Here is a 22,331-nt window from a genome sequence, read left to right as displayed (position 1 = left end):
GGGCGGAACTAGAGGAGGTGTCTGCAAATTGGTGGCTTGAATTGATTAAGCTCCAAATGCAATCGATTATAAATTATTAAGAGCAGTTTAGGCCTATTATATGTGGATAGCTGATATATTGGCATTAGCAAATTCATAACAAGTTCATGCTAAATTCGCGGTAATTAATTATTTAGAATATTAAATACATAATAGTTTGATTAAAATGGTTTTAATTGGCTAATAACATTGAAGAAATATTATTAGAGTAAAATTTATAATTATCTATTATCTATTATATATCTATCTATTATCTATTTAATATTCTAGCATCTAATAGTTAAAAACCTTAAGTCTAATATATTTTGGAAACTTCACTTTATTTAAAATATGGAAATTTCTAAAAAAAAGGCCTGGGGAAATGTTTCTTTAAATGGGGCGAAAACTGAAGGGGTTACTTTATGCATAGAATAAAGGGATTTTATCTGTCTAAAAATAAGCAGTTGAAGTTCTAATGGATTGTTGGACTTTTTAGAACAAGAGGTTCATGAAACGCAGTGAACATTATTGAGGGATATTTTTTAAGGCTAAAAAGCACTCAAATCTCAACAAGGATATTTTTAGACTAATAGAAGGATATTTTAGACCGGGTGTTCTTGTAAGTAGTGTAGGAAAAGTACTAAGCGGAATTTAGACTGAGCTAAAAGATGCTTTGACTATGGACCAAGGTCTTACAAGCAGTGCAGACTGCTTTCTACTTAAAGCAGGGGAAGGATATGCAAGACCAAATACAACGAAAGCTGGTAATAAATCTCTTAGTTTTTTGAAAATATTCTATCAGCCACATATAAATATTTAAAATTTAAAATATTACAAAATAATACTATTAGGACCTATTGATTAAAATATTTTTAATTTATGAATGCCAATGACAGCCTTTTGACATTGCGCGGCAAGGATATTTTGGGGGAAGTTATTTCCCCAGGATTTCACAAAGCTTTAACACACATTCGGAGTGCGGCGAATTGTGGTCTTTTCAAGCTTTTCCGACTCGTGACTGTGTGCGTGTGCGAACTGTGTCCTGTTCGCGTTGTTGTCCTAGTCGGTTTTGAACTTTTTTTCTGCCTCGGAAGCCTTCGCTTTTACCTTCGCCTTGCCTGTAGCCGCCGTAGTTCATGCCGCCGATCTCAGTATTGTGACGGCAACCAGGGGCTGCGGAAGTGCCACACACTCGCGACCTCGAGTCCTTTTCGCGCACAACGGTAAATCGAGTGGGTCAGGCGGTTTTTCGAGTTTCCCGTGTTTTCCGACTTTTCCGGCGACCCAAGGAAAGGCGTAATTTTGAAGTGCGTTAACGAGGAGATTCGCCGGAAAGCGGACTTTTCAATGGCCCCGTGGAGTAAAAAGCGGGAAACAACAATAGAAATTTAAATATTCATGAACAGTGTCGATTGTCATCAATTGTGCGATGTTGTGTGGTGGCTGTGGGCACATCGCACCCGCCAAACATTGTGCGGAACATTTCCCGCTCCTTTCGCCAATCAATGGCACGTCATTGTCAATCAGCAGACTGGAAAAACAATAACAACGAACAAACAGCAGATTACAGATTACAGATAACAGATATCAGATGGAGGACAGCAATAACAATAAGCAACTGTGTCAAATGTCAGCCGTATAAACTAGGATTTTGCATATTTAATCTACTTAACATGCAACTGCAATTAGTCCTGTTTAAGAATGCCCATTATGGGGATTTTTCGGATTATGTCATGGGGTGGCTGAAAAACAAAACCAGCCAATTGACAGTTGACATTTGTAACGGATTAACCATGAAATGAAGTCCCCTAATCGCCGATTCGTTCGTGCGTGTCCATAAAACTGTCAAAATGAATAAATAAACTGTCAATTGCAACCAGCCCTTTGGCGCCCCAAAGTATGCAGCAAAATGTGCCGAATTCCCACTCAAAAACAAACATCGAACATTGATCCCCGAACACTGAGCACTGAACACATATTCCTCCTTTCGTCCTTCGTGTGATTTATGCTCAGCCAGGCGTGGAAACGGAAGGTTGGGCAGGGTCCTGGTTTTATGCCCCAAGTGAGGTCGGAAAATGACGCGAAAATCGTCAAGCAATTTGATTTTTTATAGGAGATAGATGAGGCACGGCGAAAAATAATAGCGCACATAAAAAGGTGCATAGCCTTAGCTATTCGACAGAAATGTGCTGAGATATTGTGGGATATTTGTTATGTAAAATAGAAAATGTATTGTTGGAAATTTAAGAAAAACTATTCTAACTATTTCGTGCAATGCTCGAGTATTATTGAAATTAGATAAGCGAATCAAAATATACAAGTCATAGTATACAAAGTCCACAAATTATATTAAATCACTATTGCTGCAGTATCTGATTGTCATGAAACACAAATTGAATAAATTAGATGATATTACTTTAATATATCACATTAGGTTTCCATTGCCCAGCATGTGAGTTTGCATTATTTTGTTAATTGAATTGATTGGTAATTGCATAAAAAGAGCCATAAATAAATGTAGTAAATCATGCAGGCTTATGCTAATGACCAGAATTAGATTAACTGATTGAAAAGGCGCCGCAAATAGGAGCATAAAAAGTCAAAATAAATCATTAAGATCCCTAATTAGATACACCACGCATTTTCTCGCCGTGCACGTGTGTGTGATGTGTGTAGTAGAGCTAGGCCAAAATGTGGCCCAAACATGCAATCGGGCCGCGTTGATGGCTCTAATGCCAGCCCTTTTGGCCGTTTACAAGTGCAGGAGAAGTGCTCGAGTTTGTTCTGCACTGGTTTGTTTGGATGGGTTTGGCGTGGCGTGGTTTGGTTTGGATGGCCGGATGGGTTCGGTTTGGTTTGGATGGGAGTTGTGTGCTCGGGGTTTTAAGGGGCCAACGACGAGTGGTTCGCGCTTTTGTTTTCAATGGATTAGCCGGCTTTCGAAAGTTGTACAGCTCGCAGCAACTGTAGTTATGTGCATAAGTCCTAATTTAAAGTCGTCCTTAAATTTTCAGTGCAGTGGGAAACCCCTTCGCGTACTAAGAATAGCAACTTTCATGGCACGGGGCTTTTGCGACTCTGCCGAATTACATTTTTAATTAAACACATTTTGAACACACTTCAGCAATTACGCAGACAAAGAATCCTCTGGCAATAATGCCATTTTAAGGCTCTTGACTCATAAGCCAATTAAAAACGGCAAAGGACACAGAACTCAAATCAGGACGGCTCCAAGTCTCATTTACATCGCCATACATCTTGGGGAAGAGTCGGGAAAAGGTGTCCTGTTGTGTCCTTGCTGTGGCCCGGCTTACGATTGACACCTGACTATTCACCTGACTTTGGCAAGGACTTTTGTTCCGACTGCCACCAATCAATCAAGAGCAGCAAGGACACCGGCTCGTTCGATGGCTTAGGTTGCCTGAGTCCCTTTCCCAAAAAGTTTCCTGTCTTCGTCCTTGGGCGCGCCGAAAATTAAAATTCTTCAATGTGAGGAAAGGCATAAAAATGTATAAAATATATATGAAAAGGCTGTCAAGGGTCGAATAAATAATGTAAAAAGGGAAATGCTTTTTTTCCCCGGCGCCTGGGGGCCCGAGAAAAGTTCCTTAAGTTGTCTGAGCCAACCGCACGAATTTAAGCCAAAGAATTTTAGCCCGAAATCGGGCAGCATTTTCAACTCTAATGGAGTGTGAACCCACATACATCTATCTGTACGCACAGTATGGCCAAGCTGAGGACTTGGCTCACCTAATAACATTGAAAGCTTAACGCCCGCCCAAGGACATATCCTGAATAATGAACGCCATTGTCGGGGGTTGGGTGGCAGTTTCAGTTTTGGGGGCTCTTTCGCCTCCAGAGTTTCGTTGGCCACTTTTTGGCTAGCCGGCTAATGACCGTGGCTGGCCAAAAGGGAGCATCGATAATTCAATGCCAGCTTTGAATGCGCTTTGAGCGCATTACATTTAATCAGAATTCATGCAGAACATAATGCGCCGTGTTCGCATGTGTGCGTATACATATATATGTGTGTGTGTGTGTGCTAGTCTTTGTGATTGTTTATGCTAATAATTCATAAACACGCGCCTGTGAAAAGACCGCCACCAACACACGCATACACCACACGGAATCTTGTGGAGCAACGCTTATTGACAGACAGCAGATCCCTGCTCTCTGCTCCTTGTTCTTGCTCCTGGATCTCCCCCATCTTGCAGCTTTTTTGAACTCGGGCCAAGCCGCTTAGCCATGGACATACACACGGAAAAACTTTATATTAGGGGATAGAAGTTCCTGAAATTTAAATCATTAGTTTAAAAGCTTGTGCTATTCAATTAATAACCCTCTCTAGTGGAAATTAATTTGTACGTATTGTCCGATTTCTTTCTGTGTACCCAGAGGACTTAGAAGACGGCAGAGGCAAAGTTCATAGGTGGCTTGCGAAAGGCTTCCCAAGCTGTTGGCCGCACTTTGTGGTCCGTGCTGGCATGCCAGGATAATAAAATGTTGCCAGGACTCACGTCTAGTCGTCCTGGCCGGCCTGCTTGCCTCCGCACATGTGTCCTGGCACATTCCGCGGCATCTGTTGCCGCAGGCCGAGGAGAAAGAACAGGTTTTAATCTTTATGAAGCATATTTCATATCGTTTTTGGAACGCTTTTTTATGACTGCCGCCCGGACGGGTCTTCTTTTCGACATTATTAAAGGGCATTTTATTGATTGCTTTGCCGGGCTTTCCTGCAGGGAATCACATCGCAGGTGGAGGCGTCTGATTAAAGTTGATTTTACGTGCGGATGTTACTGCCGAGCTCCAAAATGACAGAGGGGCAGGAAATGATTTCCGGGTCATGCCTCCCTTTGTCATTGGAAACTTTTTCGATTCCTGTGTAAATAAATATTTGATATCATGCCACAAATTTCATAGAAAAATGGTTTTAGTCATGAGCAAACCTAATGAGATCTTGAGTCTTTTTTTAAGTACATCGTTAAAGGGAAAGGGAAAGTTTAATCTCCTCAGCACAAAACTTTTTAATTATTTTATTTTGCCCCTTCCCAGCCTTATACTCTTACACGCTTAAAAATGTATGAAGTTTTTTGGTGTTCCTTTCTTTTTTTTTTCGCATCACTTTGGGTGCAGAAATTGGTAAGAAAAACTAAACGTATTTCTCAGTATTACCTTTAAAATATATAATTAATTCCAGTTTTATTGCCACCCACTTCCACTCAGCTCAGTTTCTAATTAGTCTTAGCCTAAACGCTGGCCATTGCAATTACACTGGCCAACACAACCCACACTTAGCTAATCAGCAGACAAGCCAGAGTCATTCGTTTCCTGCCACGCCCACCACGCCTTCAAGTCCACCACCCACTTTCCACTTTCACCTTCGAATCCAAATCCTAGAACTATTTATTTATTGTTCGGTTCAAGTGCAAGGCAATAAATCTGCGGCGAAGTTTTGTGTGTGTGCTGAATTTCATTTTCTGTATCATTAATTACGATGGTTTGTTTAAAGAATGGCCGCACAGACCGCAATCGCCATTCGGACGCCACTCGATAATAAATCATTTACCTTGCACCCGAATGTAAAAGTGAAAGTAGCGTCGCAGGGGCAACAACAGGGTCAGCAGGAAAATAAGCCAAGAGCTCGGTATTTGCCATTCGCTTTTTTGTTTTGTTAGTTCTTCGATTTTTTGCAGTTGTTTGCTGCTCAGCTTTGTTTTGTTTTCTTTTCGTTCTTTTTTTTTTCTTTTCATTGGCAACTGATAAGGATTAAGGGCATTGACAAAGGAATGCAGAGCAGCAAGGACACGGGCAGGTCAGGGCGTTGCAAGCTGCAAACTCAATGGTCAGCGGCCCACCCTGCGTATACGTAACAAAACGAGCCACGAATGCAATTAAATTAGACTAACAGCAAATGGCCCAGAGAGCCCGTGGGGGCGAAAGATAGAAATGGCCACGTAAACTGATGTGCAAAAGGAAACTGCAAGGATACCAGTGGGCAGAGGTCCTTTCTGGGTGCGAAGCGGAGTAAACTGGAGTGCCGGCGAAAGTGGCAGCTAAAATGGCAAACTGAAAGCTGGAAACTTTGCCACTCGCCAAGCGAAACCATGGAAAGCAAAAGTGTTGATGCACCGAGCAACAGGCTGCTTGGGAAAATACCCATTAAAGTGCAGGGACTATTAGGCCACGAAGCGGGTGATTCAATTTAACAGGCCATCTAGAAAGTTAGCGAATTAAGTGCAGTGCAACAAATGGATTAGGTCCATTTAAATGTAGAGAATCTATATGTTTTATATACAATTGAAGGCTGCCAATCACTTTTAACTTTATTTGCCTTGAAAACCATTTTTGTTTTAAAACACCATGTGTGTTTGTAAAGACCCAAGCCTGAAGTTTTTAAGACTAAGTCGAAACAATAACGAAAGCTGGCAATTAAAACTGAGAGAAGCTGCTTAAATCAACAAAAACTAACATTTCTTTTGCCACTAGCTACTTGCAACTTTCAACTTGCAAATGAAAACATTTTGCCGGGGGTCATTTCAATCCACACAATGGGCAGATATCTTTATTACGGCAGTGCTGCCCATTAAACGGCAGAGCATTTTACACTCTAACTCTATTTCGCAACCCCCCTTTAAATCCGAGCATTTTCCCCAAGATCCCCCCCACCCCGCACCTACCGTTCTCGGCCAAGTTGCTGCGGGGTTTGAACAACAGAAAGTAAATGCTTCATTGCTGATTTTTGCAGTGCAGTGAAGCAAACCGGAGGTGGGTGTAGCCAAAGTCAACCGAGATAAAACCGAAAGCAGCAGCTGAGCCATAAAAACACTACCAGCAATGTTGCTCTTGTCCGCTTAGCGCAAATATTTCATTGACGGCCAGCCAGCAAAAGTAAAAGTAAAAGTTTAAGCCAGCATAAAACAAAATATAATAGCGGCAGCAGCGAATGGCGCACTATGCTGCTCCAGTCGACAACGACGGCGGCAGCAGCAGCAGCAACATCATCAGCAGCAACAGCAGCAGCAGCAACAGCAGCAACAGCAGCAACAGTAGCAACATCAGCACTTAAATGCAGCAAGAAGAAAAATCAGCTGAAAACTGGCAAATAAAACTCAACGACAGGCAAAAACTATTAAATCTCGCTGGATGCCTGCGGCAATAGTTATTGTTAAACAACACAAGGAGCAGCACCAACAGCACCAACAGCACCGACAGGACCAACAGGACCAAAAGGACCCACGGGCGGCGAAACAAATTTGCAATATAAATTTATGCGGATTTTTGCGTCGCAGCGGCGCCGACGACGTCGACGTCATCGAACCGCGTAGTCCAGGCCATGCTGCTGACGTCGACGTCGCCGCAGCAGCAGCAGCAACAACAGTGGCAGCAACAGCAGCAGCAACATCAGTGGCAGCAACAGCAGCAGCAGCAACAACAAGGGCAGCGGCGACGACGCGAGCAGTTATTATAATAATGGCGTTAGTTGTTAGCATAATGCAGCAGCAACAACAATCGCTACTCTGGCCATTCTGTAACGGTAAGTGCTTCAGTTCTCTCAGCAGATCTGCCACTTTTTTGGCATTTGACCCTAGTTGCATTTTCGTTGGCCAAAATTGGTACGAATGGCCCAAAAACATACGAATTTATTCTGAATTAAGGTTGTAGTACGGTAAACATTATTGATTTCTTGTTTATTGGACTTAATTATAACCGTAGTTAAGCGATTTTATTGATAAAAACGGCCATCGATATAGCTAGCTAAAGTTCAGGGGTCATCTCTGTGGCATTTTCTGTGCTTTCCTATCTGTTTGCTCTGCTACTTGAACTTTTTGCCATCGGTTTTGCAGCCAGGGGAGCGGAAAGGCGGCGGAAAAGCGGGAAAATGCTGTGCTACATAGTTTTAGCTGCTGCCATAATATTTCAAGCAATGCAAATTATGTTTACGTGCGTGGAAAATAGCTGAAATGGCCGCCGTCCATTTAGCAACGGGCCACGCCCCCGAGCGGCGAAAGCTCTGTGCAAAGTGTGCGCTAAAAGTATGCTTTTAATAGTTCAAATTGCATTTAATGCATAATACAGAAAATTGCTCACAACACCGAGGGGCAGCCGCATGTGCCGCATGTGCCACATCTGCATCTGCAGCAGCCATAATGGCAATAACACGAGCCATTCGTTCGTTCGTTTGTTTCGTTTTCATGCTGAGCAATTTGTTAATAATTAATTTTCGAGCATAAAAATCCCCCGGCGAGTGATGGGTTTTCCCGCTTTCGGCGCCATATGAGTCGAGTTTTTCCGCGAACTGCGGTTGAGTTGCATTACACCGGACATTTTCTATTTGCAGTCGCGGACGTGAGAGTTATTTGCTGTTTTGCGGTGGCAATAATAATAATATTAATATTTACTATTATTTATTACAAGCAACTAATGAATTGTTTTGCTGAATTGGTCTAAGTGTTCAATAAATATTTAACAACTTTCGATTACAAATCGTTTGTTGGGAGCAAGGCCATGTTAAATGAGGGAATTGCAAATATTTGAAGATAAAAACAGTCATCAACAGAATTTAAATTCTGTTTATACTTTGAATATAAAACTCTTTTAGTTTAACGTAAAATCCCTTTAATAATTTGTGCAGCCAAATGTTAAATTTAAGAAAGGCAAAACATTTGTCCGTTGCCAGCGTAATTTACCTCAGTAATATGTTTGTCTTGGGCCAATAATAAATTTATAATTAATTTTAGCTCGAAAGCAATAAAATTTGTACAGGATAATTGAGTACGTTTTCGGCAGCGGCCAGTTAGTATGCGTTCTAATTAATTTTGCCATTAATATTGCCTTTGAATTCCATAGCCCCCATTTTCCGGTGTTTCGAATATTCGACACTTTTCCCACTTCTCCCACTTTTCCCACCCGCTGTTTATCTCCTTGTGAGTGATGGAAACTGATTTTCCTCGGCTGCTGGCAATTTTCACTGCATTTGCTTGGACGTGTCAAACGAAATTGAATTCCGGACACATTTCTAGCCGGCTTTAGGAGTCCACTCTGTGATTCCATGCTTCGTGCCGAGGCTGGTCAATATTTAATATTTACACGGTGCGTTTTCCGGGCTTGCCGGGAAAAGCCTGCTGCTGTCTGCCGCTTTTCCGCTCTGCCGTACTTCCGCTTGGATTGTCCGCCCATATTGGCATAATTATCTTCCGCACCATCGTGCTGGGAAAACTGCTTAAATGCGTGCGAGTTTGCTGAGCTTTCCCAGCCACCAGCGCACAGTTTTCCGACTGCAGTTGTCTGCGTTCTGCGGCTGCTGATTTATGGCCTGGCTCATTGTCTAGTTTCGGGCCCAAAGCAGCCCCCCGTGCCCCCCTTCTTGCCACGCCAATTGTCTGCGGTTCTACCGCAATAATCTTGTTTTATTAGTCTCCAGCGTAATTTTTCTACAGTTCTACGTTCTTTTTCAGCTTTGGTTTTGGTTTTGGTCGGGCGTTTTCTTTGTTTTTTTTTCGCCTTTTCCCTCGCTTTTCCAATATTTTTCCTTTTTGCTTCTATTTCCTCTTGCGGCTTGCACTCGGGGGGATTTCGCATTGGCTTTGCCGTCGGTCGGACTTGTTTTATTTCCTATTCCGGTTTTATTTGCCCTCCGCCTTATCTCATAAATAATTCATTAACATTTTCAATTGATTTATCCCCCAGTCCCGAATTTGTCAATGGCCAACGAGCTTCCTTTCAATCCCAATCCCAATGCCAATCCCCAATCCCCAATCCCCGAGCTTTATGTCTGGGAAATCCTGTCGAGAAAGTGGAACATTAGACGACTTGTTTGCCTATCACCGCCGCTTAAAGTTGGTCAAGTTTCGCAGGGAAAACTTTTCAAAATGTTTCGGCTAGGAGTTTTCATATTCGGCCGCCACTTGGCGGTTGATCTTGAGCAGCCAAGTTTTCCCACACAAGTGCTCATTTTGAGCTGACTTACTGGCCTTACTGGCCGGCCATAAATACCTTTGTTTAATGGCCGAAAAGGTCCAGTGGCAAATGACCAAGCTGCGTTAACAAATCTTCACAAATTGTTGCTTGCAAAGCGCCGGCCAAATTTTCAACTAATTAATGAAATTTATGTCGGTCAACTTTTCAGCGTTAGCAGCAAGAAAGGCGGCAAAATGAGGCCATCGTGGCAGCTAATTAAATGCAATTAGAACGGCCTTGAGGGGCGGCCTTTAGATACAGATAGTTGGATAGCTGGAACAGCGAGAGCCCCTGAAAGTTGGCCCATTGGAAGTTTGTTTGCTGCTGATGCCAGCGGAATGTGCACAATTTATAAATCAATATAAAACGCCTTTGCAGTTGTGCGAGTCTCTGCAATTTTCTCAAGTTCTTAGGCTTGATTAGGGCATTAATTCGCATTGATTCCACTGGGATTACTTGGGAATAGTTATGGCCCAAACACAACTTGTAGCTTGGAATACCTTATAATATGAGTCTTCATATTCCTTATAAATAGTTTCATCATTTGCCAATTAAAGTTGGCTTTGATTGAAGGCCCCTGCCAATTAAAGTCGCCACCTGTGGAAACTTTGGCGACCTTGTTAGCAATTTGCCACTAGTTCAAGGTTCTTGCAACGCTGCCTTTTTTGGGCCGCACTCCCTTCCTCTTCGAGTGCTCGTACGCTCTTGATTTGGAAGGTGTGCTGCGAATTCATCTCAGAAATTCACCTAATTAACACGTTCTAAAAACATGTGTTGGCTGCTGGTTGTGTGTCCTTGCTGCTGCCGAGTTGGGGCCATGAAAGCCATGTGCAGAATTTTCAGCAGCCAAAAGTTGCCTGCTCGTATGAGTGAATGTCAAAAACTTTGCCATCGACAAGAACTTAATTATGTAAAGCATGGCATAAAAATAAAACAAAAACACACCGCACTCAGGTACTAAAATATTTTTTGGACACTAGGAGAGTTGGGGGGCGCAGGACTGGCAGGACTAGCAGGACTAGACACTTGAAAAGTTGCCATGAATTTTTGAAACGAGCGCACACAGACATGCGGAAAATGGAAAAATATAAGCGGGAAATACAATATTGGGTAAAGTGCACCCTGCGAGGCGGCGAGCTGCACATCCTGCCGCACATCGCGACACATCCTGGCCGCATCCTGGCGGCAAACCAGGACCCGCAGCTAAACGGCGACCATTACCGCGACGTCGAGTAGGAAATAACTCGTGGCGGGACACGAGTTTCCGAGTTTTCGAGGCAGCGAGGCTCGCAGGATCGCAGGATTCGAGGGGCAAAATTAGGTCAATTGCGTGTACGACGCGTTGTGAATTCAGCATCCTGCCTGCCACTGTATGTGTGTGTGTGTGTGTGTAGGTCCTGCGACCAGGATTGCTTTGTGTTGTTCATTTTCGCTTTAGTTTTTTGTCGCATCTTCCTCTGCGGCCTGTCAACGTAATGCGGTGTTCGTATATGCGTGAATTCATGCCCACAGCAGCGGTCAAGTTAATAGAGCCATTAAGCCATAAGCGCTGAAACGGAAGCTACATAAAATACAAATAACTGGAGATTTCAGTTATTTGACAGGTATTTGTGGCTTATTCTTGAAGTGTAATTTCTGTGATACCTCAAGTAGCACTACTTATTCCACCGCCATTGTGCGCGCATATAAGTTCGCTATATGAGCCGCTTTTAGCGACAAAGGAAACGGAAGATAAATTTAAGCGAAACTTGCTCGCATCGCCCCGAAAGTTGTTGGCCAAACTTGCGCATATAATTTAAGCGAAGAGCGAAAAATATCCAAGTTGGCCAACTTACTTAGGGCCCATAACACACTCAAACAGAAAAAGTAAACTTTTGGCCTGCTTAAAACTACGAGAAGAATTAAATTTGGCCAGCGGAAGAGTACAGCGGCAGCGAAATGAGGCAGGACTCGTGTTTGGTTTGGAGTCAGACACAACTGGCTGGGAGATGGAAACCGGGAAATGGGAAACTGGGAAATGGAAAATGCCGAAGCAAAGCGGCGGCGTCTTTGCCGGGCAAAAAACTCCGCTAATAATGTGAAACTTTATTAATTTGCTCCGCACTGCAGCTGCTGGCAGGAAGATGGAGAGAGGGCGCGGATCTGAATTTACAGCTTGCTAATTTGGTTAATTTGGTTTTCTAGTAATTTTCCCCATTGGAGCGGCTGTGCACTTTTCACTTTCCCTTTTCCGCAGCCCAGGCCCCAATTTTGCGGCTATTTGCATTTTCTCGCTCCTACAGTTGCCTGTCTATCTGCCTTGCATATTTTCGCAGTCTGCGATGTATTTCATTAATTAAATTGCAATTTCTAGCTGGGTTTTTTTTCCCCCTCCGTTTTGCTCATGTTAATTTTATACTCAGTCTCCTAGTACTTTTTACAACTGGGATTTTCCGCTTTTTTTCACTGGGATTTTCACACACACTCCCCTTATATATTCTTCATATACTTTATGAATTTTTCGTAGCTTTTTGTGGCACTGCCCTCGCTGTTATTTTTTGCAGAATTATTATTTTAAAATAGGTTTTATTGCATGCTCCTTTTGATGAGCCGAAGTCATTGCTTTGACGGGAAAATTCATTCAGCGAGGGTCCGGGAAAAGTTTAAGCTCCTTACCCTCTGCATGTATGGGCACACATAGTCCAGCCAATTAAATTTCACGATCTGTTCGTGGTGCTGCACAAACATTTCCCATCAGCAGTCAGCAATATCGAAGTTAATGCCTCGTGGCAACGGTGCGTATGCGTGTTGGCCTCTGAGAATCTAACTTTTGCCATTGGCATTCGGTTGTTTAAATCGAGCCACCACAGTCAACTGTGGCGCTTGAAGGTCAAACATACATGACTGCCAATTAGTAAACGATTTGTTTGACTTGCGGTGCACGAACATACGAGTATCGAAAGCTTTTAACCAAAGGAAGAAAAACCTTTCAGGCCCGAAATGCCACATTTCCGCCATCGATTTGGCTCTCACTGGCTCGACTTTTCTCGATTTTCTCCCCCCGACTGCCTCTTTATATTTTCCTGCCGGTGAAGAAAACGGAACTGATGTGCGAACTTAATGTGGACTTAAGCAGCCTTGTAATCGTAACATAAATATGCCGCAGAGCCAACAACGGGCTCACTGCACTGGGAGAAAAGCAGCCTATACTCTTTCAACCAAATGGCTAAACTACCTTTGGTAGTGCGAGTGCAGTTAGGCACACACGTGTGTGCTGGCAGAGAACATGCCACAAAAGTCATTCAACCGCAAAAGTTTTTGGCGTCAGGCGGAATTAGTGGTGCAGGTATAAAAATTCACACATCAGCTGCAGTGCATCAGCACAGAAAATCGAATGAAAAGCCATTGCGATGTTGCAACGTGCAGATATCTAGCACGGAGACTAGATGCATGCAGTTATACAAGTCGGTAATCTGGCCAAAAAGAATTCGTTCAAAACTTTGTGCTCGCTGCTAAGCCGAGGCTTAGAAGCACTTTCCAAGCGTTTGTAGATAAATATAGTTTCAAGCTAAAAATAATAGCATGTGCTAACTTTTTGAATTACTTATTCACATCAAATGCCGAAATATTTATTTGCCAACAAAGGCTTACATACAAGTCAAAAATTAATTAGATCTCTCGACTTCAAATCGAAAACATAACTATTTCGCTTGGAGTTGGGTGAAAGCACAACAATAATTTGCATTTGCTGCCATGCGGCGTGCCACAATCCCTCCGCAGATTCAGGTGCGAGTGCCGCAGCAGCATCTGAGGCACAAACAGCAGCAGCATCAGACGCAGCAGCGGCAGCAGCAGATGCCGCATTAATTGTGCCCGGCCATAAGCAGACAGCACATCATTTGTGTCAGCATTTCGTGTGGGCTGGAAAAGCTGGGTGGAAAATGTGGGTGGGTGGTTAAGGGGGCGGCCCACAGCCGGCGGGCGAGGCAACAACAGCTAAACAGGCCAAATACAAATGGTAAACATACGGATACAAGCCAACAAGACACACACACATAGCACACACAACCATTTTGCATTGCGGCAATAAAATAAATTGCAGACAAAAATAAAAAAGCGAGCCCCAGGAAAATAAGGAATGAAAACATATGTTAGCCGGCACACACATGAAAAAGAGAAAACTATTTGCCGGAAAATGCTGAAATGGGAAATACGCTTTGCAGCAAAGGTTTCCGAAATTATGCTTGTGCGAGGGTTTCGCTGGGGTTTGATTTGATATTTATCAGCGCATTCGGTATTATATTATATTATATTATATTTAGAGGGACAGGAAATCGAGGAGTCGCATTAAAATGATAAGAATGGAAGTGAGGGGAATGAATTGCCGGCAGATGATGAAGTCATCTACAGCATTAGCATTTCGATGATTGATTGGGCAACGCACGAAAGTCCCCAAAAATGTGGGCATCCCCGAGGAAATTATTCTATTCCTGGAAAGCAGATTAAATTATTTATAAATATGTTTTATATAAGCTTTTAAATGCAACAAATACTTAGAGCCCAGTGAAGTAAAGGGTAGCAAATCATATTTCAATTATTCTTCATTTATTAACTCCCAGACTGATGTTACATGATCCCATTTTCATGTGTGGCAAGCTTGTTAGGCTGATTAAGAATCAACATCTTAGCTGAGTCAGCGATGTCCTTTCCCATACATTAGAGTGTCTCCTGGCTCATGCAATGCAAATACACTCATACATGTGCGCTTGTACACTCCTAGTTCAAACAAGAACAGCTTCAGCTTTTCCGCTTTTCCTCGCTTTTCCTTGTTTTTCCTTGTTTTTCCTAGTCAGCCTGCCGTTTTTCGCTCTTACATTTATTTGTAGCTGCCGCGCTGTGCTTAAAATAAATAAAAATACTTGTAATGCGTGTACCAGCTGAAAATCGTTATAGTGCCCTGCTGTTCGCCATCTCCCACACACTTTTACACGGAGAGAAAAGTTTCTGCACTTTCGTAAATTATTAATATATCACTTAACTCTCAAATTCAAAAATTAATCAATCTAGCAGGACTAAAATTATGCTGTATGTTGCTCGCGCTATATTTTAAGCTTTATAGTTGTGTACTTTGTCATAGTTTTTCTTTGTCTGATTTTCCCCGCTTTTCCTGGCGGCTGACTCTTCCGTTTTTCATCGCCTTGCTGCCGTCGCTTTTCGTGCATTTTAAGGCAAAAGTGGAATTGCTTTTGGCTGACTGCGTGTATGTGTGTGTGTGTGTCTTGCGGTTGGCCAAAAAAGAATTTTGCTAGCGTTGGCTTTGCTTAACCTAAAAGTGCAATGTTTGCAAGGATGCCCATCGCTAACAAACAACAGATCCCCAAGCTCCCAACACCAACCACCCACCACACCCACCTCCCTTTTCATGTGTGTCAGTCAAACAGACATTGTAGCCCGTCTTGTTGGCTGCATTTCATTTTTGTGGCGCAAGGACATCGAAATGCCTGCGGCTGTCTATGCCACACACACACACAACATAAATTCGCCTAAGGATTGACCAACAGGAAGAAAAAAACCAAGGGGGGAGGGGGTTCAAAATGATGTAAAATGCAGGCGAGGTACGAGTAAACAATGGGCGAAATAGAGACGCAGTCGCAGACGCAAATAGACTAAAAGGTCAGGATCCGGATAATTTTGGGCACAAGATGGAAAATCCATGGCATACACTTTGGGGCAGACTGTCTGGGTTCGTCGGGCCGATTGTTTGCAAATGAACTTTAAGCCACTTGCCCTCCGACCACGCCCCAACGCCCCTTGCTCTATTCATTTCAATTTTCTTGGCTTCCGTTTCCATGGGACTCTTTGTCCTTTTATTAACACATTTTCCCTGGAATTGGCGCAGCGGGTTTTTTTTATGGTCCCAGCCAAAGGGTTCTGCAGCTCGGGAAAACGCGGGAGGCACAACATTAGATCTGATTAGATTGCACTGCATGCCGGCTGTCCAATTTGCCGAGAAAATTGAGCGCTTTCACTTCGGGAAAACCTACGGAGAAAGGTGTTCGAATGAAAGTTAATTAAAAGTACAATTAGAATCATTTAATATATCATTTAAGCACTTGCTTCTAGAAATCGCAAATCCAAAAGAATCCATAATTCTTTTCAGTGAGCTTGAGGTGTTTTGCAGCGATGCAAGTTTAAAGAATGCAATTTTAAAGAATGTATTTTCTTCAGTTTAATTTGTATTGCAGTGAGTGTGGGGTTCACAATTGAAGCTATAGTTTTCAGGAATTCGATGAGAGTAAATATGTGGTATGTTTAAAAAAAAAGGAATATATTTTTAATAAAGAGCATACATAAATACAAATTTTTAAATTTCTCATGCCTAATATTCAAGCGAAGAATCGCAAAAAAGGAAAGACTTTCTTAAACTTTTTTCCTCGCTGAGAGGCATTTTCCAGCAATTTGATTTACGACCCGGAAACATTTAGTACGTGCACTTTAAGTTTCGCCTTGTTTTCCTTTCCTCGAAACCCTGACCTTTCCCGCATTTTCTCCGGCATTTGTTTTCCTTTGCGAGAATTTCTCGTGGCTGACCATCCGTTTGCATTTGTATCTAAATAGTTGGGCCGAAGTTTTAATTTGTTTGATACGAAATTGTTTGCCTGCCGTCGCCTTTGGTGCGAAGCACAAAACCAAGCTGCTTTCTGCGATAGTTTAATGATTCATGATTGGAAAGTTAAGTTTGTGCAGCTCATGATTTGTGACGGGAGTTAGAAATAATTTATTACGCGAAAGGATAAAAAAAGTCGGCAAAAGTTGGCCAAGAGCGGCGAAAGTGAATAAAATTTGGCCGGAGACAATTAAGAAGTGGGGAAACTAGTAGATCGATAAGTTATGGCCAACATAAATCCACGAAATATATATTTATATTGTTTTCCATTTTTAGCAGACTCAGCGGAGAAAAACTTCGCAATTCATCTCGGCTTGAATATAAATTTCAGCCGGCGAAGGCAAGTTTAAAGGAATATTGAAAGAAAAATAATATATAAATACCCAGGGACTTGGCCGACTTGTTTCGCAACTTGGCCAGGAGGTCCTTCGCTAGGACTCTAGCTCCTTGGCTTCCAGGTTGTTTCCTTGGCCTCTGATTACCTGGCAAATGCCAGGCCACATCAATCAATCGTGGCGGCAAAGTTTTATGCAACTTTCTGGTCCGTTGCGGTGTCTAACCAAGCCAATTAATTTGTGGTTTACATGCCATTCCGCTCGTCAATAAATAAAGCGCCCCACCGCCCGCACTTCCCCACCTTGGCCCATCGCACACCCCGGGCCTTTCAATAGCGACGCAGTGGGGAGTCCATGAATAATGGAAGCCCGCACTGCAAATTTCCCCAAAGAAACTTAAATGGTCGGGCAGTTTATGTAATCATCGGCACTGTAATCCACATACATAGCTCCTATTTGTGTGGACGGCATCGTTGGCATTCTGCTGACTGGTTGCAACAACCAGAAGAGTGGCACAAAAGTTTTGATTGAGGCATTTTTTCGGATTAATTAACTGTTTTGTCTTTGTTCGCGTACGCGTTTGAATTAAGGGAAGCGAATCAAACATATTTGAATGGATTGCGCCATTTCCATGGCAATTCAGCTGGATACACTCGAAAATGGCAAAACTGCAGCTAAAAAAAAATAATATTTTTTTAAATCATTGTAGATATCACATTTTTCGCGGAGTTTCAAAAACTTATTTTTTTCAGTGCCCCCTGGATATTCGAACGAGTGAGTTTTGTGCTGATTATGAGTTTTCAACTGAGGCTCATTAGGGGCTGCGTGCGGAATTTTCTCTGTTTTTTGTTTGTGCTAATCTGCCAGTGCATTTAGCTCTCGGCAGTGGCCATCATCAGCTTTCCCAGCTTTCCCGGCTTTCTCTCCCAGCCGTTTAATGCAGTCCGGAGAGCACTCAAGCCGTGGCGGAAAATGCTCGAGGGGCGGCCGAGAGGAGAGCCTCTCACGGAAAAGTTGCAGTTGACACCATCTTATGAAATTAGTTTCTTTTTTCTCCATTTTTGAGTTGACATCGTGTTGGCCACTGCTGCCACTTGAGGGTCGCCATTCCGCATCCTTCGCCTCCTGCGCATCCTTCGCTCATTTCTCTGTGTCCACGCTGTGTAATGTGAATATTCGTGCGGACATCCCTGGCAGCTCCAACAAAAGGCCATGTCGCAGCACAAATCCTGGCCAAGGCAGCTTCTTCCATCGCCCCTCCCCCTCCGCACTTCTCTAGCACCCCAGCTAAGCGTTTTTGTTTAACTTTACACTTGACCCCCGAAATGGCCGGCACTTGAGTTGCCTTGGATTTATGCTTGGCTATTTTTTGGCCGTCTGCAAGTGAATTTTGTCGGACTTGCAGGTGGCTTAAAGATCCATAAGAAACTTTCACAACATGCTTGTACTAGCTGGCATTTTGTGTGTGATTTTTGGCCAGAATGATAAATTCAAACCACAAACTAATATCAGGCTGACCTGATTTTTAAAAATTTATGGGATTAAACATTAAGACTACAAGATTTTAGTTTGATCAGTTGAGAACACCTTTTAGGTCGATACTTTTTACGGCCAAGTGCTTCAGTTTTAGTACCCGGATAAATTGACTTCCGAAGACGTCTTCGAAAAACCGGCAACGTTGTAATTTTAGTGACAGTAAAATATTAGAAGTGTACGGCTGCTGGGAAAAGAAAGCAAAACACAGATACGATACTCGTACTGGAATCATGAATCTCTTTTTATTGCAAATTAAGGATTAGCCAGTGGCAGAGTGTCATCTCGTTGGAATTTACGTTTTATGTTTATGAGGTCAGCTAAGTGGCAGCCGGCTTATAGCCAATAGATATTGAAAACCGAGAACGGGTTTGACCTTTCTGGGCTGCCATAATTCTTGGCTCACTCTTTGTTTAGACGGGCGTGGTCGGGTCGAAAAGCACACTCACTAGTGTGCAAACAAATCTGTTTAATTAAGGCGAAAGTCCGCTCTGGCCAAGAGCAGACCCACTGCCTCCATCGCCTCCACTCCATCGCCACTTGCCACTCACCATTGTTTTATCTCGCCCATTGGCTCTTGGCTCTTTGGCTCCGTGTGAGCGATGAGGTGTTGGTTAGCCTTTGGGCCAGGCAAATTGCTTGGTCAGTTCTTTGAGGCCGGCAAACACACTCGCACACCCCGAAGAGTTCATTTCAGTCAAGGATGTGCAGGACGAGGGGATCGAGGGGAGAGTTGGGAGATGGCTAGGTGCCAGGCCGATAATTTGTTGCCAGCCAGTCGCAACCTCTCGTAACTTAGCTGCTGCCAAAAAAACAGAAGCTCAATTTATAAATGAAATCGTTCCGTTGCCTCTTTCACCACACGCAGAAAAAAAAGGGGAAGGTTCAAAAGTAAGCTAATGCTGGGATTATTTAAATTATAGAAGATAATAAAAGTAATCCTGAGAAATGTACCCTTAAGCATACCAGCTATTCCTTAAAACACGAATTAAAAACAAATGGAAGGTTAGTGATGACAATTATTCTGAGTGCACATCCTATACACGCTTGGGATGCGATGTCCTTGTTTTATCCCCCGATTGCCGCCTCTTTTGAGCGGGATTTGAATTTCTTTTCGTGTTACTTATCGCCTTGATAGATACACTTGGGTCCATTTGATTGCTTTGATGTATGGCTGAGGGAAATGGAGCTGGGAGGGAAAGTCCCTCCTCCTGTCCAGAATAGTGGGTGGAAGATCGTCCTGGCGTCTTTGATTTGTTGCGGGCTCAATGCACTTGAATTTGTTTGCCTTTGATGTTGGCACATTAGTTTCGGGTTGATTTGAAAGCACCACAACATGCTCGTTTCATTTCATTTTTGAAATGAACTCTTTTGCGCGGTGGAGTTGCTCTGCTGCTGCAGAGCAACAGTTCCGCAGACCACAGGAAATGCATCGGCTAATCTATTTAAGCCATCGTGCCACGTGACGATGCCCCTCTCCCTCACCCCCTCCAGTGCAACCCTCCTCGTGTAAGTTTCTGGCCAACAAAATTGCGGCAGGTTGTCCGTTCCCCCAGCGACATCTGCTGCATGCGACATCACGGAAAGTGGGGAATGGAATGGAGCGGAATGGCAGGGCATGGGTTTTCCTGCCAAATCGCTGCCACAACAAATTCCGACCGTCTGGCCAAATGAAATAGGATTCCGCAGTGAACCACAGTGGCGGGGAAAGCGTCGGAAAAGGAATTGTATAAAGTAAAAATCGTGGCTCGAAGGAAACGTCATAAAAATTGTCTATTTCTCGCCGGCAAACGTATACTTGAGTACGAGTATATCCTTGCTTGTGTGGGCAGCTCCCTAGAAATGCCTGGGAATCGTCATGGCAGCTCTTGCCAGGATTGCCCCAAAGATGCTGCATCACTTGACGTGGATGGAGAACTGGAGGGGAAGGTGGTGCCGGGTGGTGGGTGGTGGGCAGGGCGGCGTCACTTCTTCAGTTTGAGCCTGTTGCCTGGCAACTTTTGCTCGACTTTCGCAACCAACGCAGAAATCAACTGACATTTCGGCTTAACTTTCGATGCTAAAATTCAATTGAAGTAGATGTTTTCAATAATTATTTTTAACGAAAGCGAGCAACACTGTGGAAACAGCTTCAATTCTTTAAGGAACGATATAATCGAATTTATGGAGCATTCGAAATTAGTTTATATTGTTTTAATGGTCATCAGATGTACAATTTCCAGCAAGTATTCTGATATTTTTATTTTCATTAAATAAGCTTCTAAAGTACATCCAATTAAATGTTCTTATACTTTCCTAGAGTTGCCTAGAAAAGAGCATAGCTGTATTTAATCCATTGTCACACGCTGGACCTTCTGGAAAAGCGAAGTTTTATACAAACGCATTGTCATAAATATGAGATTGGTTTCCCGAGACTCACCAGCAGAAACTTGTTAGCCGAAGCCTGGGGGCGTGGACGTTCCCGCCTTAGTTTGATGTATTTGTCGACACCAACGTAAAAGATGGCGTTCTTCTCCTCGCGGAGTATGAGACCCTCACCGCGCTCCAAGCTATCGTCGGCTTTTTCCTCCTTGTAGCGATGGTCGGACACGTAAAGCTTTTCGGTGGACTCCGCAATGTCCTGGACGAAATTGAAGTTGATCAGACAGCTTCCGCAGTCCCTGATTAGTCCCTGGTTGGTATTTTGGGGTGGATTATCAAAACTCATCTGGACGAAGCTATATTTCTGCAAATCCGTGTCGGGAAAGACTGACATGATCTGCACAGGGTAGGCATTACTACGCGGATTGGTGGGATGTCGTAAAAGGGGCTTGTTAATATCCTTGAAGCTCCCATCGATCATCTCCTTTTGCTGCACCAGGCTGACGGGCTGCAGGTTGAATGGGGCCTTGGGCACCGCCACAGAACGCTGTAGTCTTGGGCGAGGTGGATGCACCCGCTCCTTGGCGAACATCTGGGCGCATTCCTGGGCGCGACTTGGTTGGAGTCTGGCGAAGTCGCAGTCTAGGGCTTGTATGTCCTTGAGTAGATCAGCTTCTCTGGGATTCATTGGGTGCACATTCTCGGAAAGCTCATCGTAGGGCAACTGATCCATCAAATTAATGGTGAACAGCTCATGAAGTCCTTTGAAATTTTGCAAAAAGCAAGTGTCCAGCTTGGGAATCGAAACCGGCTCCTTGCAGTACTCCTGGATATCCTGGCAACAGGGCAGAAACTTGCAATCCTTTGGATAAGTGGGCAACTCATTTGTGTAGACAATGGGACAGATGAACTGATTTCTGTGAATTTTTTTTGTTGGTTGAAATTGGGTCCTCTAGCTGGAATTGGCACGAAGAGATTCCCCATACTTACTGCTCTCCATCATGCTTGCGCTTATTGTTCACGAACCCTGGTGCCATAATGGAGGAGTTTTCTGCTATTTCTATAGCTCTTCGTGCACTTCCTGCTCTGCCTGCTTTCACGTTCCAAATGCTCGACAAGTTTTCCGATTTGTGCTTCGTCACTCACTTTTCACTCTGAGAGACCCGTCAGCGGCAAGTTGACAGCTCGGCGTGGAAAAACTAGGTGCCGATAGCGTCTCCTGGTGGAAGTGGGTAGATTATCGCCTGTGGCTAAAACTTGAAAAACGGTGAAAACTAAACTTTAATTACTTTTACACAACCGTGGAAGTATATAAAAATATACTGACCTGTTGGAGAGACAACACATATAAAATGCGGCTAGGATTGCCACCAAAACATTATCGATATTATAAGCTATCGATAACTCCCTTAGTGTTGATAAGCTGAAAGGATTTCGATAGACCGAAACGTGTCCCTCTAATCAGTTTTAGTTCGTCGATG

General features: G+C 43.4%; 2 protein-coding genes across 5 annotated transcripts in view; one reads left to right on the top strand and one right to left on the bottom strand.

Annotated features, from left to right (window-relative positions):
* The first annotated feature begins 1,178 nt into the window (after nt 1-1,178).
* Nucleotides 1,179-22,331, top strand: part of LOC6617449 — a 41,521-nt gene continuing 20,368 nt past the window's right edge. Inside the window, exons 1-2 of one of the 3 annotated variants that reach the window (XM_032725593.1) lie at nt 1,179-1,241; nt 6,764-7,552. In XM_032725593.1, the coding sequence (XP_032581484.1) occupies nt 7,162-7,552 (391 nt within the window). In that variant the 5' untranslated portion in view covers nt 1,179-1,241; nt 6,764-7,161. The other 2 variants (XM_032725600.1, XM_032725604.1) reach the window with 2 other exon arrangements.
* Nucleotides 20,687-22,091, bottom strand: LOC6617450 (RNA polymerase II-associated factor 1 homolog). Of its 2 annotated transcripts, none has more exons than XM_002041731.2 (3): nt 21,841-22,091; nt 20,909-21,767; nt 20,687-20,843 (listed from the first exon to the last, which is right to left on the bottom strand). In XM_002041731.2, exons 1-3 carry the CDS (start codon nt 21,885-21,887, stop codon nt 20,817-20,819), a joined length of 933 nt encoding a protein of 310 aa, XP_002041767.1. In that variant the 5' UTR covers nt 21,888-22,091; the 3' UTR covers nt 20,687-20,816. The 2 variants fall into 2 exon arrangements, with proteins under 2 accessions (XP_002041767.1, XP_032581505.1); XM_032725614.1 differs by having other exon boundaries at nt 20,687-20,840.

The sequence above is a fragment of the Drosophila sechellia genome, chromosome 2L (assembly GCF_004382195.2).
Source record: "Drosophila sechellia strain sech25 chromosome 2L, ASM438219v1, whole genome shotgun sequence".
NCBI classification, from domain to species: Eukaryota; Metazoa; Arthropoda; class Insecta; order Diptera; family Drosophilidae; genus Drosophila; species Drosophila sechellia.
The sequence above is the reverse complement of the archived record's forward strand: the minus strand, read 5'-3'. Positions and strand labels throughout refer to the sequence as shown.

Coding starts and splice junctions, on each gene's coding strand:
- LOC6617450 (XM_002041731.2), bottom strand. CDS start 21,887: ATGGCACCAGGGTTCGTGAACAATAAGCGCAAGCATGATGGAGAGCA. Junction 21,768..21,840: donor CGCAAGCATGATGGAGAGCA/GTAAGTATGGGG, acceptor AAAAATTCACAG/AAATCAGTTCATCTGTCCCA. Junction 20,844..20,908: donor CGGCTAACAAGTTTCTGCTG/GTGAGTCTCGGG, acceptor TCGCTTTTCCAG/AAGGTCCAGCGTGTGACAAT.